The 14879-nt window shown below is 43.0% G+C and overlaps 2 protein-coding genes and 2 non-coding genes across 7 annotated transcripts in view; 3 read left to right on the top strand and 1 right to left on the bottom strand.

Annotated features, from left to right (window-relative positions):
* HOOK3 (hook microtubule tethering protein 3) overlaps positions 1 to 6895 on the bottom strand; it is a 122405-nt gene extending 115510 nt beyond the window's left edge. The window contains exon 1 of one of the 2 annotated variants that reach the window (XM_017545975.2): positions 6603 to 6895. In XM_017545975.2, coding sequence (XP_017401464.1) covers positions 6603 to 6659 — 57 coding nt within the window. In that variant the 5' untranslated portion in view covers positions 6660 to 6895. The remainder of the gene's footprint in view (positions 1 to 6602) is intronic. The other variant, XM_037744767.1, reaches the window with a different exon arrangement.
* Positions 5117 to 5257, top strand: LOC119473780. Its single transcript, XR_005203003.1, has one exon. It is a non-coding gene; the product is annotated as a U4 spliceosomal RNA (small nuclear RNA).
* Positions 6896 to 7019: 124 nt separating the features above from the next.
* The window catches only part of RNF170 (ring finger protein 170), a 47023-nt gene continuing 39163 nt past the window's right edge, over positions 7020 to 14879 (top strand). The window contains exon 1 of one of the 3 annotated variants that reach the window (XM_017545973.1): positions 7020 to 7254. Coding sequence is in view for 1 of the 3 variants with exons in the window: in XM_037744765.1 (XP_037600693.1) it covers positions 9450 to 9463 (14 nt within the window). In the remaining 2 variants the exon portion in view is untranslated. Of the gene's footprint in view, positions 7255 to 7396; positions 7492 to 9441; positions 9464 to 14879 lie in introns of those variants that run through there. The other 2 variants (XM_037744766.1, XM_037744765.1) reach the window with 2 other exon arrangements.
* LOC119473781 lies at positions 12487 to 12627 on the top strand. Its single transcript, XR_005203004.1, has one exon. It is a non-coding gene; the product is annotated as a U4 spliceosomal RNA (small nuclear RNA).

Raw genomic sequence — 14879 nt, 5'->3', positions numbered from 1 at the left:
AAAAACTGTATGAACATTTTAAGGTTTTTGATAAAACTGCCAAACTGCCCTAAATATATACTGTAGCAATTTATTCTCTAACAGTGGGTAAATGTCCACTTCTATGTACCAAATCATTTATAAAATCTTTAAAAGGCAACTATTAACAGTACAGTCAGTAGCTTCTTCATATATAATACAGAAGAGTCTTATGGGTAGAGACAGTTTCAGTGGTAGAGGCCCAGGGAATTATAAGATCTTTGTAGCAAGTTTTTACTTAAGTGTCTATTTGGGACAGGTGATAAGAGGGTCCTTCCAAGCCACCCTGACACAAACCTAATAGCTGGCAGAGGTGCAATAAATGATTAGTAAATAAAAGAAACAAACATCATTTGCGGAAACTGATTTTGAATTTTACTCCTACTATCTCCAGCTGTCTGCTCACTAGTAATGTGGTAATAATTTTAAAAGAAATAAAACACTTGCTTTCATTTTACAGTTGCTAAGTCAATGGCCCATTTTCAAAAAAGAAAAACCAATCTTCTTCTTGTAGGTTTGTTTAGAAGGAAAAAGAGAGGCAGCAGTGAGGGCCATGTCTCATTCTTCTCTATATCAGTGACCTCAGCACAATGCCCGATACAGAACAAGCCCTCAGTGAACACCACTTTGAATGAAAGGAACTAATTTGAATTCCTAGTTTTGACCTGTAAATTTGGACAGGACATTTTATTTCTCTCAATATCAGTTTTTCCATATACAGAAAGATAGGAGAAAAACAGCTTATGGAGGGATGTGTTGCTTCAGAATGAGTAAGAAAATGAATGCCCATGAGGTATTTTGTAAAGCCTAAAGCAATGGTCCCAAACTGGGGTGTGTAGGGAATCATCTGGGAGGCTTCCATTTTGAAAATATGTATTTTGGCAGGGCGTGGTGGCTTATACCTGTAATCCCAGGTATAAGCCACCTGGGATTACAGGTATAAGTAATGACTACAGAGGTCAAAGCTGGAGGATCACTTGAGCCCACGAACTCGAGACCATGCTGAACAACATGGCAAAACTCTGTCTCTACAAAAAGTACAAAAATTAGCTGGGCCTGGTGGCTCACAACTGTAGTCCCAGCTATTCAGGAGGCTGAGGTGGGAGAGTCACTTAAGCCTGGGGGGTCAGGGCTGCAGTGAACCGTGAGTGTGCCACGTTACTCCAGCTGGGGCAACAGAGCAAGACCCTGTCTAAATAAAAATTTTTTTAAAAGAGAGAGAGAGAATACATACACACACATTTCTTGGCTTCCCCTACTGAATCAGAATCTGTATTTAGGAAGCTTGGGATCTATTTTTAACAAGCTCATCAAATAATTCTTACACAGCAGGACACTGGTTCGGCATTTGGAATCCTATCATCTAAAGCACTACTAAAGGAAAAGGATGCAAGATTGGAAAACAGCCTCTGGCCAGTCAGAAGAAGCAATTCAACAAAGCACGTAATTCAAAAAAGCAAGCGATTTAGTTGTTAAGACTTTTGTAATCGCAGAACTTTGGGAAGCCGAGGTGGGCAGATCTTCAGAGGTTAGGAGTTCCAGACTAGCCTGGCCAACATAGTGAAACCCTATCTCTACTAAAAAATACAAAAATTAGCTGGGCATGGTGGTATGCACCTGTAATCCCAGCTCCCAGGGAGGCTGAGGCAGGAGAATTGCTTGAACCTGGAGGCAGAGGTTGCAGTGAGCCGAGATTGGGCCACTGCACTCCAGCCTGGGCAACAGAGCAAGACTCCATCTCAAAAAAAAAAAAAAAAAAAGAAATAAAAAGACAAAAAAAAAAAAAAAAAAGAAATAAAAAGACTTGATCTGTTTTTTCTCTTGAGACTTAGAGAAAGATCAATTTTCATTTTTGTTTCTAAAACATGGCGTTATTCAATTATTTTCTTTGTATTAGCCCTTGAGGTACACAGTTGCTCACAAGAGTCAGAGATGTACACCTCTGCTCCAAGGTGAAAGTGATACAGATCCTAAATAAAATTTATCCCTACAGAGTTTATTTTTGGGGTGATGAAAATGTTCTTCAAACTAGACAGTCATGATGACTATACAATCTTGTGATCATACTAAAAACCAATAAATTATACACTTTAAAAGGATGAATTTTATGGTATGTAAACTGTATCTTAATTTTTAAGAATCTGTCACCAGTCCTCTGAGCTAACATCTATGGAGTATTTCAGAACAGCAGTACAGTAAAACTAAAAGACAACTTCACCTAATTGCATTAAGGCATGAAATTCTACCTGAAGGGTTACAACCTTTCTTTTAATTCCAAGAAGCTCTATTACCACCCCCCAACCTCTACCTCCCCTTCCCCAACAAAAGCAAGAGAGGAGTAAAGCATGAGATCACCTAGAATTACCATCTCCAGAGCAATGGATAATTTTGCTACTTAGGAGACATTTTTAGCTGTTAACAGTGAGTTGGGTGCTATAGTCATCTAGCTGGTTGAGGCAATGGGATGCTACGACTAAATATTAAACATAAGACATAGTGCAGTGCCCACAGCAAAGAACTGTCAGCGCAAAATGTCAAACAATTTTCTAGAGCCATGGTTCTCAAAACGTGGCCCCCAAGTCACCAACAATAGCATCACCTGGGAACCTATCAGAAATGCAAAATCTCAGCCAGCCCAGACCTATAGAATTAGCAATTCTGGGCATCAATGTTTTAGCAAACTCTCTAGATGACGCAGATCAATACTAAGCATGAAAGTCACTGATGAAGTTAACAAACGTAATGTTAAATAATGCAATCGAAACACAACAGTGAAGTTTTGTGTCCAAAGTCACCTACAGTTAGTATGGAACAAAACCAGGATTTGAACCCAGGCTGCCTAATGTCAGAACCTGCGTACTCTTATGCTATACTATTTTTTTTAAGTGCCTTAACTTTTGTATATCAGTGACTTATTCTTCCATGACAGGATAAAAGTTGCTGGCAGAATCAAGTTAGGCAGAGGACAGAGAATGGAATGGGAGAGATATCACCATAATAATGATACCACCCCAAATTCTAAGCACTAGTATACATTTTATAAGTTGCCAAATAAGTAATATGAAAACAATAAGGATATATTAATGTTGCTAGGTTACTCCAAAGTATACTGAGCCTATGTGATGACTTTTTTTTTTTTTTTTTTTTTGGTCAAAGCTTGGTAGCAATTCCTCTGAAACACAGGCAGAGGTTCACACAAAAACAAAACAAAACAAAAAACAACTTGGTAGCACTGTAGATTTTCTTGTTTTTCAGTCTCTAAAACCTGGAAAAGTGCTATCTTTTCAAGATTCACATACAGTTCAAGAAATTAGGCTTGACAGGTGTAATAGGCAGGGCAGATTTTGACTCAGAGGGTGGAGAGAGGAGGCACAGTGGAAATTTTCAAGCATGCCCTGCTCAACTTGCTTGCATGAACTTTGATTTCGAATTTAAGCTTAAAATGGGAAAGTTCCCCTTGGTAGAATGATACTTAACTCTTTTTTATAACTTTATCTTTCAACAAAAATTTGGAACATATGGTTCTTGCGCCAGTAGGCTGTCTGATAAAAGGGCAATTTATCCAGCATATGAGAAAATGAGATGTTCCACTGAGTTCCGTGTAAGTGACAGAATTATCCCTTTAAGTACTTAAGCTTTTATTACTTTAGCCGTTTCTAGTAGAATAATTTTTAAAATGTTCCATATATGTCTCTCCAATCTCTAAATGCTATGTAGTGAAAACATACTTTTATCTGATACTCAGGATTATAATTTTGATCTTCAATAATTGAACATGGAGCCTGTAGAAGTACATAAGGATGTCAGCCCAAAGACGGAATCATCCAGCTCTTGGGTCTTGTCTGTCACTGACAGTTGTCTGAATTTTGCTCAGTGAGAGCAAAACCCCACACGCAACCAAACTGACTAGAAGTTGACATAAAATAGAGCAAATTAATCTAAATGAGTCTTTTCTTTGGAGTGTATGTGTACACTTTTGCTTGCATTTGGTTTTTGAATTGTGTTTAGCATTAATCTGGCTTCCAGATGGGGGGAGGTGCTACTAGACATGTAAATGACATCAAACATTGCTCGCCAAAACATTTATTCTGCTTTTTAAAACATTTATTCTGCTTTTTATAATGACGGCTGAAAGAGAACAAACCCAGCATTTACACTCTATTTTGAAACATGTCTTTTAAAGTGTTTCCAAATCTTAGAATTCTACTTCTTCATAAACACCGCCCTCCAATTTTGTCACTGATAATCTCTAATCTTATCCAGAAATTTTCATTGATGAGTTTTCCAGTGACATTTCAAAAACTCTATTCTACAATGCCATACTCCCTGACCTCTCTACCAAGCTGATAATGTGGATTACCCGTTTTCTTGACATTTTATGAGACTCTAAATAGATTCTCTCATGTTGTCAGGTTCTGTCAGTAGCCTTTCAAACTTCTCAGATTTTTCCTCTATATTTTTTATCAGCATTTCTCACTTACATAAGTGCAATTACTAAGTACCATATTTTTGCAGATGCCCTTCAAACACAGACAGTCCCCAACTTAGGATGGGTTAATTTATGATTTTTCAACTTTACAATGATGCAAGAGATACACATTCAGTAGAAATCATACTCTGCCCATAAAACCATCATATTTTTCATTTTCAGTAGAGTATTCAATAAATTGCATGAGATATTCAAGACTTTATATGAAATAAGCTTTGTGATAGATGATTCTGCTTAACTGTAGGCTAACAATGTAAGTGTTCTGCACACGTTTAAGGTAGGCCAGGCTAAGCTATGGTGTTTGTTCGGTTAGGCACATGAAATGTATTTTCAACTTATGATGAAAGGTTTGTCGGGATGTAACCCCATCGTAAGTTAAGGAGCCTCTGTACATCTCTCTATTTTCATGTATTTTTTCTTCCTAGATTTTAAACAATGCAGCCCTACTTAGATTCAAATAGCTTCATCTTTGCCTTCTTCTTTCTCTAGCATAAAGGGAAGCACTCCTTGCGCAGACTCAAAAACTCCAATCTTAAGTTCCTCGCCATTCTGTTTACAGATTTACAGATTCTGCCAAATCTATTCCTTTCACATTATCAAAGAATTTAGAGCTTTGCGCAGTGGCAGTATCGTAGCCAATGAGGTTTGTCCAAGGCGCGATTATTGCTAACTGAAAACTTTTCCCAATACCCTGCCATGACGACTTGAAATATAGTCGGCATTGGCAATTTTTGACAGTCTCTAAGGAAACTAAATTTTAAAAAAAAGATTTAATTTAGTGCTTCTTTCCTCTATCTCTCCCCTGCCTAGTCAAACCTCGGCCACATTATGCAACTTAGTTTTCCTCTCTTCTGAAATACAGCAGTGAAAGCCATGTCCTTGCCTGGAGGCGGAACCCAACAGAAGTGTAAGCTGCGCATTAACTATATATTGCTGCTATCTGAAATCCCCTAAATGGTCTAATATGCAACTGGCTACCTCAAGCTCTACCACTGGATATAGTCTGTTTCAGTGGAAATTGATTCGTGACATATCCAAATTATAAAAACCTCAGACTATTTTTATTACTTTTTAAAACCAACGTAAGGCAATATTTCTCCAGCCTTTCCAGCAAAGTGCCTTGCATAGGAGCGTGACGTCTACACTCCAGGGATCCCGACTCATAACCCAAGACACCGCTAAACAGATTTTCTCACATTCGTGTTTTACCTTTAAAATTAATACAAATGCTACAGTCGCCTCCAAAAACACATGCGCAAACATTTAATTAACCTTCTCAGCAATGAGTGAAACGGACGCTCCCGAACGCAGCGCGGGATCCGTCTGAGCTCTGCGCATCCCTCCCCCTCCCCGAACCGCGACGCGGCGAGAACGACTGGAACCCAGGCGTCGGTTCCCCGGCCGCGTCCCGAAGACCCAGCTTGAGGAAGGCGAGGTCGCTGACGTGACAAGTGAGTATGTATTTACTTCAAAGCGTGAGGAATCTAAAACCGTTTAATAATTCAAAATCAGAATCCCACGACGCTGTCCCTCAAGGCCTTCGAGTTCCATTGTTGACGCCCAGACACCTCCAGACTTCTAAACGTCTGCTCGACGCCTGTGACAGGCGTCGGCCCCTCGCGCACTCCCACCGCCAGCGGCGCCTCGCGTCCGAAACTGGGTCCCCCGGCGCCTCCTGCATTCTCCCCACGCTCCCTCACAGGCGCTTTGCTTTCCCTTCCCAGGCCGGGCGAGGGCCGTACTCCGAGAAGGCGGCAACAAAGGCGAGGAGCCGCGGAGGCTTCCAGGCGCGGGGCGGCCAGGCTCGGCTGCCACCGAAGCACAGCGCCGCCCCAGCTGCGAGCAGCCGCGCGGGTCTCGGAGTCGCCCGCTGCGTCCCCACCCCAGCCCGGCCTGGGTCCGCCCGGAGCAGCGACGCCTCAGGCCCTGCAAGTTTCTCTCGGACCCTGGGCCGACCCTCCTCACCACGCCCGTCCTGGGCCCCGGATGTGACGGCACCGTTGCCTGCGGCACTCGCCCCCCGGGCCGCGCGTTGGGGGTCCCAGTAGGTGACGGGGGGAGGTGGTCTTCCTGCCGGCCCGTGGCCCCCACATACCCAAGTGAGGAGGCTATCGCACAGCTCCGCCCGCTCCAGCGACTCCACGCTAAACATCTTCCCCGCCACGGCCGGGCAGCGTCTCCCGCCTGGCCGGACGCTGCCGCCACTCGGTCGGGGGATCCGGGGGCCCGCGACGCTGCCTCGGCCTCCGGCCCTCCTGCTACTCAGATCCGGCCGCCGACTGTCGCCCAGCGCTGGCAGCGGCTCCGCACCGTCACCCCCGGGGCCCCTCCTTCTCCTTTCTATCGGGACCGCGCGCCAACAGCGCGCGACTCCGGCCACGCCCGCCGCCCCGCGTCCCCGCCCCCGGCCGTCCACACCGCTCCTCCCGAGCGCTGCTGCTCAGGCTGGAGCCGCGGCCTAATACCCACTGCGCACGCTCGCGCCCCGGCCGACCCGCGCCGCCGGCTCGCTGCGTGTCGAGGCGCGCGCGCACGCGCCCGGCCCTGGCGGCTGCGGCGGTGGGTCCTCTTCCACCGTCGGCTCGCGCCCTCGCGGAAGCTCGGTAGTGCGCGTGCGCCCGCACCCGCACTCCAAATTAAAAAGGGGACGGCTAGTGGTAGCCCGGGAGGGGTGGCGGGAGCGGTCCCGGAAATAATCTGTTCTCTGTCACCGGGAACTGGCGAGGTAGTTCATCCGCGGTGGAGAGGTACGTCCGGCGGGCGGCGGCCACGCCTACCCCACCCGGGCCAGCGGAGCCGCAGACGGCGGGGCCCGGCCATCCTGGGGTCGGTAGGGCAGCCAAGGCTTTGCGGGGCGGCGGGAGTCGCCGCCTCCTCCCTCGCGACCCCGCCCTCCTTTGGAAGCCCCAGAATCGCCCTGCGGCTGTCCGGAGTCGCCGGCGACAGTGGAGGGGCTGATGCGGAGGGCGGCTCGGCGGCTCTAGGTGGGCTTAGCCAGCGGCGAGAACACCGCCGCTCCTTCTGGGGTCGCTCGGAACGCGACCCTGAGAACTCTCCTGAATGCAGGAGGAGCGTGCGCCCGTTCGCCAATCCGTAAGGACCCCGGCCGACCCCGGGCCTGCGTCTCCCAGCGTTCGGAGTTGCCTTCGCTTAATGGCGAGGCAAATTGTTGTCGAGCTCCCACCTCTTGAGGCACGAATCTCTCCGCAGGGTTGCCGATACATTTTTAGCAGAGATAGCATACGCAGAAAAGTGCATAGACATACACGTTTAAAGAAGAATTAATAAAACACGCAGATAAAAATGAAAAGGGCATTACCGGCACCCCAGGAGTTTCTTGCCCCTGCCCTGCGCTCCTTTCTCGGAGCTTGATTCTCTCCTAGCCTGACTAGTGTGATCATCACTTCCTTACAGCTTTACCATTTATGTGTGCATGCGATCTCGTTTTCCTTTGCCTGTTTTTGAACTTTTGCGAGTGGATCATAGTGTGTTGTTTGTGGTTTTCAATCAGTATTAAATTGATGTGCTGTGTATCTATAGGTAATTTTCATTGCTGCCTAGTAGTCCACTGTGTGAATAGAACAGTGTATCCAGACTGGGTATGCGTTTTGTTCCAGACTGAGGCTACTCAGAACATTGCTATAAGCATCCTGGTGTGCCTGGAACCTAGTGCAAATTTGCTGGAATTTCCAGGACACACTCTCTGGAGTCCTTAGAGAACTGTCATGCATAGAGTATGCATAACTACTAGCCAATGCCAAATTTTTATTTGGAGTGCAACAAAGTTAACTTCCCAGGACACATTTTAGTTTGGCTTCTCCCTTTTTTTTTTTTTTTTCCATTGAGAGTAGGTTTTCTCATTGAGCACTCAAGACAGCATTGAGTTGGGTTTTTTGTTTGTTTGTCTTTGAGAAAGGGTCTCATTCTGGAGTGCAGTGACGCAATCTTGGCTCACTGCAACCTCTGCCTCCCAGGCTCAGGCAATCCTCCTGCCTCAGCCTCCCACGTAGGTGGGACCACAGGCGCAAGCCACGATACCCGGCTGATTTTCTTACTTTTTTGTGGAGAAGGGGTCTCACTATGTTTCCCAGGCTGGTCTCAAACTCCTAGGCTCAAGTGATCTGCCCGCCTTGGCCTCCCAAAAGTTCTGGGATCACAAGTGTGAGCCACCGAGCCTGAACCAGCATTGAGTTTTTAAGGATGCCTTACAGAGTACCACTCAACAGTTGACATCTGATCATTTAGCATTTTGTTAAGTGTAAAAAAAAAAAAAACTTACCTGAAGTCTTCTCAATGGTCTTTTTTTCAAACATCCTTCCCTACACCAAGGACAGAGAAACCTTTAGAAAATACACATATGTGTCTCGCCTATGTTTGGTTTCTGTGTTGGTGACTGTGGGTATTTGTCAAACTAGAGTTCCTACATTCCTTACCAGGTTGTTTCTATCAAATCTCTAGCACTTTTAAGTGACCTATAATCTTGTAGGCAAATGAATGAAGTCAGTGAGTATATGTCACATTGACTTAAGCCTGACTTGCATGCAGCTTGTCTTTAGATGGGCAGACAAGATGCCGGCCCTGCTGGAGCGACTATGGCTTTACCATCCTGAGCACCCTTCCTTCAGCGGCCTGGTTTTCAAGGCTTAGACACAATGGACTGAAAGCCTCCTTTTTCAAGGTTGTCTGCTTATCCAGTGCTTTTGTGCATGATGTTGCAGTGTTCTGGATGTTTCATTTTGTAATTCCAGTTACCTTTGATGAAAGAAATTAGTAGAAGCTTCTTGGTTGTGAGTCATTCCAGAAGCCATGTGGCCGTCAAGTTTCTACATGAGCCTTGGGGTAAAAAGACACTGAGATTCTCTCCTTTGTTCCAGGAAGTCCTGGAATTTTCAATTTTTCCCTCTGTGTGGTTTATTTTTTTTCTTCCCCAAAAGCTTTGGAAATGCCTGAAGAGAGGTAAGTTGAATTTGTCTTAGCTGTCTCCTTACTCCGGGTAGTTGGAGGCTAGTTCTTACCCACAGCTGCTTATCGGATTGAAGAGGGCATGTGCTGTGTGACAGTGCTCCAGATTGCATCCGGTCTTCCTAGGGTACACACACTGAGAGCTATGATTAAAGAGAGTTTGAGATGCTATGTAGACCAGCTTTGGGGCGGGCATAGCTAGCTAGGTTTTATCATAGTTCTGCACTTCCCACCCCACCCCCACCCCAAAAAAGTGTGTCTGTTTGTTATGGTTCAACCTAATGTCTTTTACATTTTAGGAAGCTGAGACTGAGACTTTACATAAGTCCAGGGCTGTCTAATTCTGGAGCTTGTGCTGCTTTGCTGTCTTGAGCTACTCCTCAGTAAGATGTGGCTAGCTGAGCAATAGCAAAGCCAGTTCCTCTGCAAACTTCTATCAATTACACTGCAGTTTCCAAGATGGAAGGGGTTCTGTTTTTGTGAATCTTAAACAGTTCAAAACCAAGTATTAGTAACTCTTCTTTTCATTTTTTGTTTTGTTTTGTTAGATGGAGTCTCGCTCTGTCGCCCAGGCTGGAGTGCAGTGGGCTGATCTCAGCTCACTGCAATCTCCGCCTCCTAGGTTCACACGATTCTCTTGCCTCAGCCTCCAGAGTAGTTGGAATTACAGGCGTCCAACACCACGCCCAGCTAATTTTTGTGTTTTTAGTAGAGACGGGGTTTCACTATGTTGGCCAGGCTGGTCTCGATCTCTTGATCTCAAGTGATCCACCTGCCTCGGCCTCCCAAAGTGCTGGGATTACAGGCGTGAGCCACCACACCTGGTTTTCATATTTTACAGGATACCATGAAATAGATTACATACCATGTTCTATACATTTAATAACCTTGTTTCTGGGTTTCATGTAAACAACATTTAGTGGCCACTACAACATATCAGACCCTGCGCACTAATGACAGGAATAAGATACGATTCCTGACTGAAAGGAGTTCATTCTTTAAAAATGTATTTTTAATTTTTATGGATGTATAATTGTTATGTATATTTATGGGTACCTGTAATATATTGATAGAAATGTATACAATGTGTAATGATCAAATCTGGGCAGTATTTTGATGCAGGGTTTTGCTCTGTTGCCCAGGCTAGAATGTAGTGGTGCAATCACTGCAACCTCTGCCTCCTGGGTTCAAGCAATTCTTATGCCTCAGTCTCCCGAGTAGCTGGGATCACAGGTGTGCGCCACCACATCTGGCTAATTTTTGTATTTTTGGTAAAGATGGGGTTTCACCATGTTGGCCAGGCTGATCTCAAATTCTTGGCCACAAGTGATCTACCTACCTCAGCCTTCCAAAATGCTGTGATTACAGGTGTGAGCCACAGCACTGGCCCAAATCTAGGGTTTAAAAAAACCCTATAACACAACCTTCAAATAACTTGAAAAAATGGAATGAAAAATAAATCCAGTAAGGTGTTACTTTATATGCTTGGAACTAAGTGCTTAACATTGTATGATTAGTAATAATAATAAATTTCGAAGATGAAGCGATTAAACACAGTATCTGCATATTTTAAAAGTGAACTATAGTCACTTATGGATTTTGTAAATATTTGGCACCTATCAACATTAACTTTTGGCTGGGCATGGTACCTGATACCTGTAATCCTAGAACTTTGGGAGGCCTAGGTGGGCAAAATCCTTGACCCCAGGAGTTTGAAACCAGCTTGAGTAAGATGGTTAAACCCCATCTCTACAAAAAATTAAAAAAATTAGTTGAGCATAGTGGCGCATGCCTGTAGTCACAGCAGGAGGGTTGATTGAGCCTGGGAGGTAGAGGCTGCAGTGAGCCAAGATTCCACCACTGCACTCCAGCCTGGGTGACAATGATACCCTATCTCAAAAAATAAATTAAAAAAATTAATTTGTAAACATTAATTTGAGTAATATCTGTTTTTCAAAAAGGAAGTTCATGATGTAGTGCAAGCGTTTACCAGTTGACATGCCAGTCATGCCAGTTAGGTCTGTGGGTGCCTCCATAGAGTGACAGGATGGTAGATGAGAATGGGCATTGAGTGGGCATTGAATCCCAATTTGCATCTCAAGAAAGGAAGCAAGTATTGGCTTTATTTTTCTTGTTAAAGTAATATGTACTTGAAAGACTTGAAACTGTAAAACTGTGTCCTAGGGAGGGTGACAGTCTCGCTCTGCCAGTCCAGCTCCTCACTGATAACCACTCTAATGTTCAGCTTTGATCTGGCCTTTTTTCTCCCGAAACTCTGAGTCAGAGAAATTTAGCAGAAGGAACTGAAGAAATCAAGTCACAGTTGTTAACCTAAAATAATTTAAAAGGTCAAAATCGAGTTTAAAGAGAATTTAAGTATAAAGGTTGAGGACAGGCCACCTGAGAAAGGACAGATTTCAAAGCATGGAAGTCATTGCTGTTAAGACATTTGGGATTGTTTATATAGACAAAATTTAGGGACATTTAATGGAATTTTAGTATGTTAATGTAAGGCTTAATGTACGGTTATAAACATCTAATTAGTCAAGGTATATTTTTAGAGGAGAAAGAATGTAACTGTCTCAAGATCCCTGTTTGGAGCACCATCTCATCTGAGTTAGGTACAGGACAATAAAGGAGGCAGTTAATCTGTAACAAAGATCAGCGATTGGAAGGAGGAGGTCTGGTTTCTTTTTAAAAAAGGACTCTAGGCCGGGCGCGGTGGCTCACGCCTGTAATCCCAGCACTTTGGGAGGCCAAGGCGGGTGGATCATGAGGTCAAGAGATCGAGACCATCCTGGTCAACATGGTGAAACCCCGTCTCTACTAAAAATACAAAAAATTAGCTGGGCATGGTGGCACGTGCCTGTAATCCCAGCTACTCAGGAGGCTGAGGCAGGAGAATTGCCTGAACCCAGGAGGTGGAGGTTGCGATGAGCCAAGATCACGCCATTGCACTCCAGCCTGGGTAACAAGAGCGAAACTCCGTCTCAAAAAAAAAAAAAAAAAAGGACTCTAGCTTTGCATAGTGGCAGTATCGTAGCCAATGAGGTTTATCCAAGGCGCGATTATTGCTAATTGAAAACTTTTGCCAATACCCCGCCGTGACAACTTGCAATATAGTCAGCATTGGCAACTTTTGACAGTCTCTATGGAGACTGTATTTAAAAATAAATAAATAAAATAAAAAAGGACTCTATTAGTCTTTTTTTAGTTGTTCATAGAACAAGAACAATGAGGAAGAGTTAAGCTAAAATCCAAGAAACAGAATTGTAAACATGTTATGTGACTGAGATCATAGTCACATCTCTCTCAAGGCTTAAGGTGTTTTGGAGGTTCTAACATCCTTTAAATTTTATTTACTTTTACACAGTTGTTGTAACAGATTTGGAACCAAAATTCAGGGCTCTTAATGTCCAAGCAGCAACTGCTTGGGCTTCAGTTTAGAGCCTGTGTGGTTGAACAGAATTGGCAGCACTGTTTAGTTCTAGATAATCACTGACCGTGAAAACCAAAGTTGGAGAACAGAAATCCTCGATTTTGGAATTCATTTTCAGGACTAAGATATTGTGTCATCTCCTCAAGTAGAAAATTGTGTTTCCTGTAGTTTTTAATCAGACTAGCTTCTTTCCAAACTGAAGTGGTGGTATAAAACCTCATTTTTGAGCCGCTAGCACCTACAGTTGCTTGTTTACTCCAGTTTTAAGAGAAACTATAGCAGAAGTGTGCTATCGAAGTCCCCAACAAGCAGGTCAAATGGCATTAGTAGATCTCCATTTGACAGCCCTGGCTTTTGTTGGGATTTCCATGTGACAAGAAAATGTGGTACCCTTCTCTTTTCCTCTCAACACCATTGGGAATTTCTGCTGTCAAGTGATGCAAATAAAATTATATGATCATGCAATATTTAAATATCCTGGCTCTCTGAGCTCTTGGAAAGGTACATGAAGCAGTGTCTTAAGAGTATAATTGCATAGTAGTCAAATATATGTAATATATATAATGTTGTACAGTAGAATTTATTCACATTACCATTGATTGCACCTTGAAGGACATAGAAACAAATGTAATGCATTTTCTTAAAGTACAAAACAATGAACTGCCTAAATGTATAGCATAGGGGAAACTGTGAGTAGGAATAATTACAGTGCATTTGTTGGTAGACTTAACTTAAAAAGAATTTTCACCTCTGTTAATTTATTTTAACCTTCACAGCTCTGTGAGGTAATTAGAGGTTGGAAATCTTGACACAGGGATCTTTGAGCAGATGCAAGTAGTTCTCACTGCCCTTAGGACTTTTGACACAGCTATAGCCTCTCTACTTTTAAAAGAATAAACCTGATAAAATAAAAATTTAAATTGACTCCATGGCCCACCCCTGACTTATTTGAGGCTCCTTCTTCAGTTCAGTTTGCAGCTCATTTAACCGTTCTTTTGAATGAAAATACTTGAATTAGACCTCTTTCTGTGAGTTTCCTGGTGTGTGCCTTTATGATGGCTATTTGAAACCAGTCATTAAAAGTTCCTGATGTATCAGGCGATTACTTCCTGTAAAGCGGATGAAAGCTGGCTTTGATCTGTTTGCGTAGGTTTCTTCCATGAGTGATAATTTTCTTACTAGCTGCCAGTTCAGATTATTTTCAAAAGTGTTAAGACTTCTGTACTCAAAGTACCTGATTAGTGATGATATTGGATAAAATTTTTTTCAGCTAAATAAGTTTCATAAAGGCAGAAGTTTATTTTAATTATATATATTTAATTGAATATTTCCTTAATTTCTCTTTAGTCTTATAAGACTTTGATACTTCCTGTTTTGTCTGAAAAAAATATGAATTATCTTTGATATTTGGACTCCAGTGTGGTTGGGCCATCTCCCCTCATAGGTATAGAATTGGATACTACAATTTTTTTCTTGTTTAGAGTGTGGGAAGGAAAGTTTCTTATCCTCCCTTTTCATAAGGAAATGTAGCATCAGAGTGATTCTATATTCCAAGCAGTTTAAAGAATTCTGAACCATAAGCTGAGCTTAGTTTCAGATGAGGCAAAGTTTTTCAAGCACCAGAATTCTCATTATTTCAAATAGTCTTAGTATAGCTATAAATGTTCTGTAGCCTAAATGTATTTTACTTGTCAAATTACTAACACTGTAAGTATAGTAAGTCATTTTTGTTTAAACAAATATCTATTAGAACCTATTGTGTGCAGGGCATACGCTAGAGAATATGAGAATATTTACAGAAGACTACAATATATTTCCTTTCCTATCAATACATGGCAAATGCCATAAGACATACACATGCTGTGAGAGGGAAGAGGGACCTGATCTACTTAGAGAATTTATTTGGTATTTAGGAGTAAGAAAAGAGGAATTGGACAAGAATGGCTTTTTTCTTTTCTTTCCTTTTTTTTT

This window comes from Cebus imitator, unplaced genomic scaffold (genome assembly GCF_001604975.1).
Source record: "Cebus imitator isolate Cc_AM_T3 unplaced genomic scaffold, Cebus_imitator-1.0 Scaffold183, whole genome shotgun sequence".
NCBI classification, from domain to species: Eukaryota; Metazoa; Chordata; class Mammalia; order Primates; family Cebidae; genus Cebus; species Cebus imitator.
Note: the sequence above shows the minus strand (reverse complement) of the source record. Positions and strands in the feature narration are given on the sequence as shown.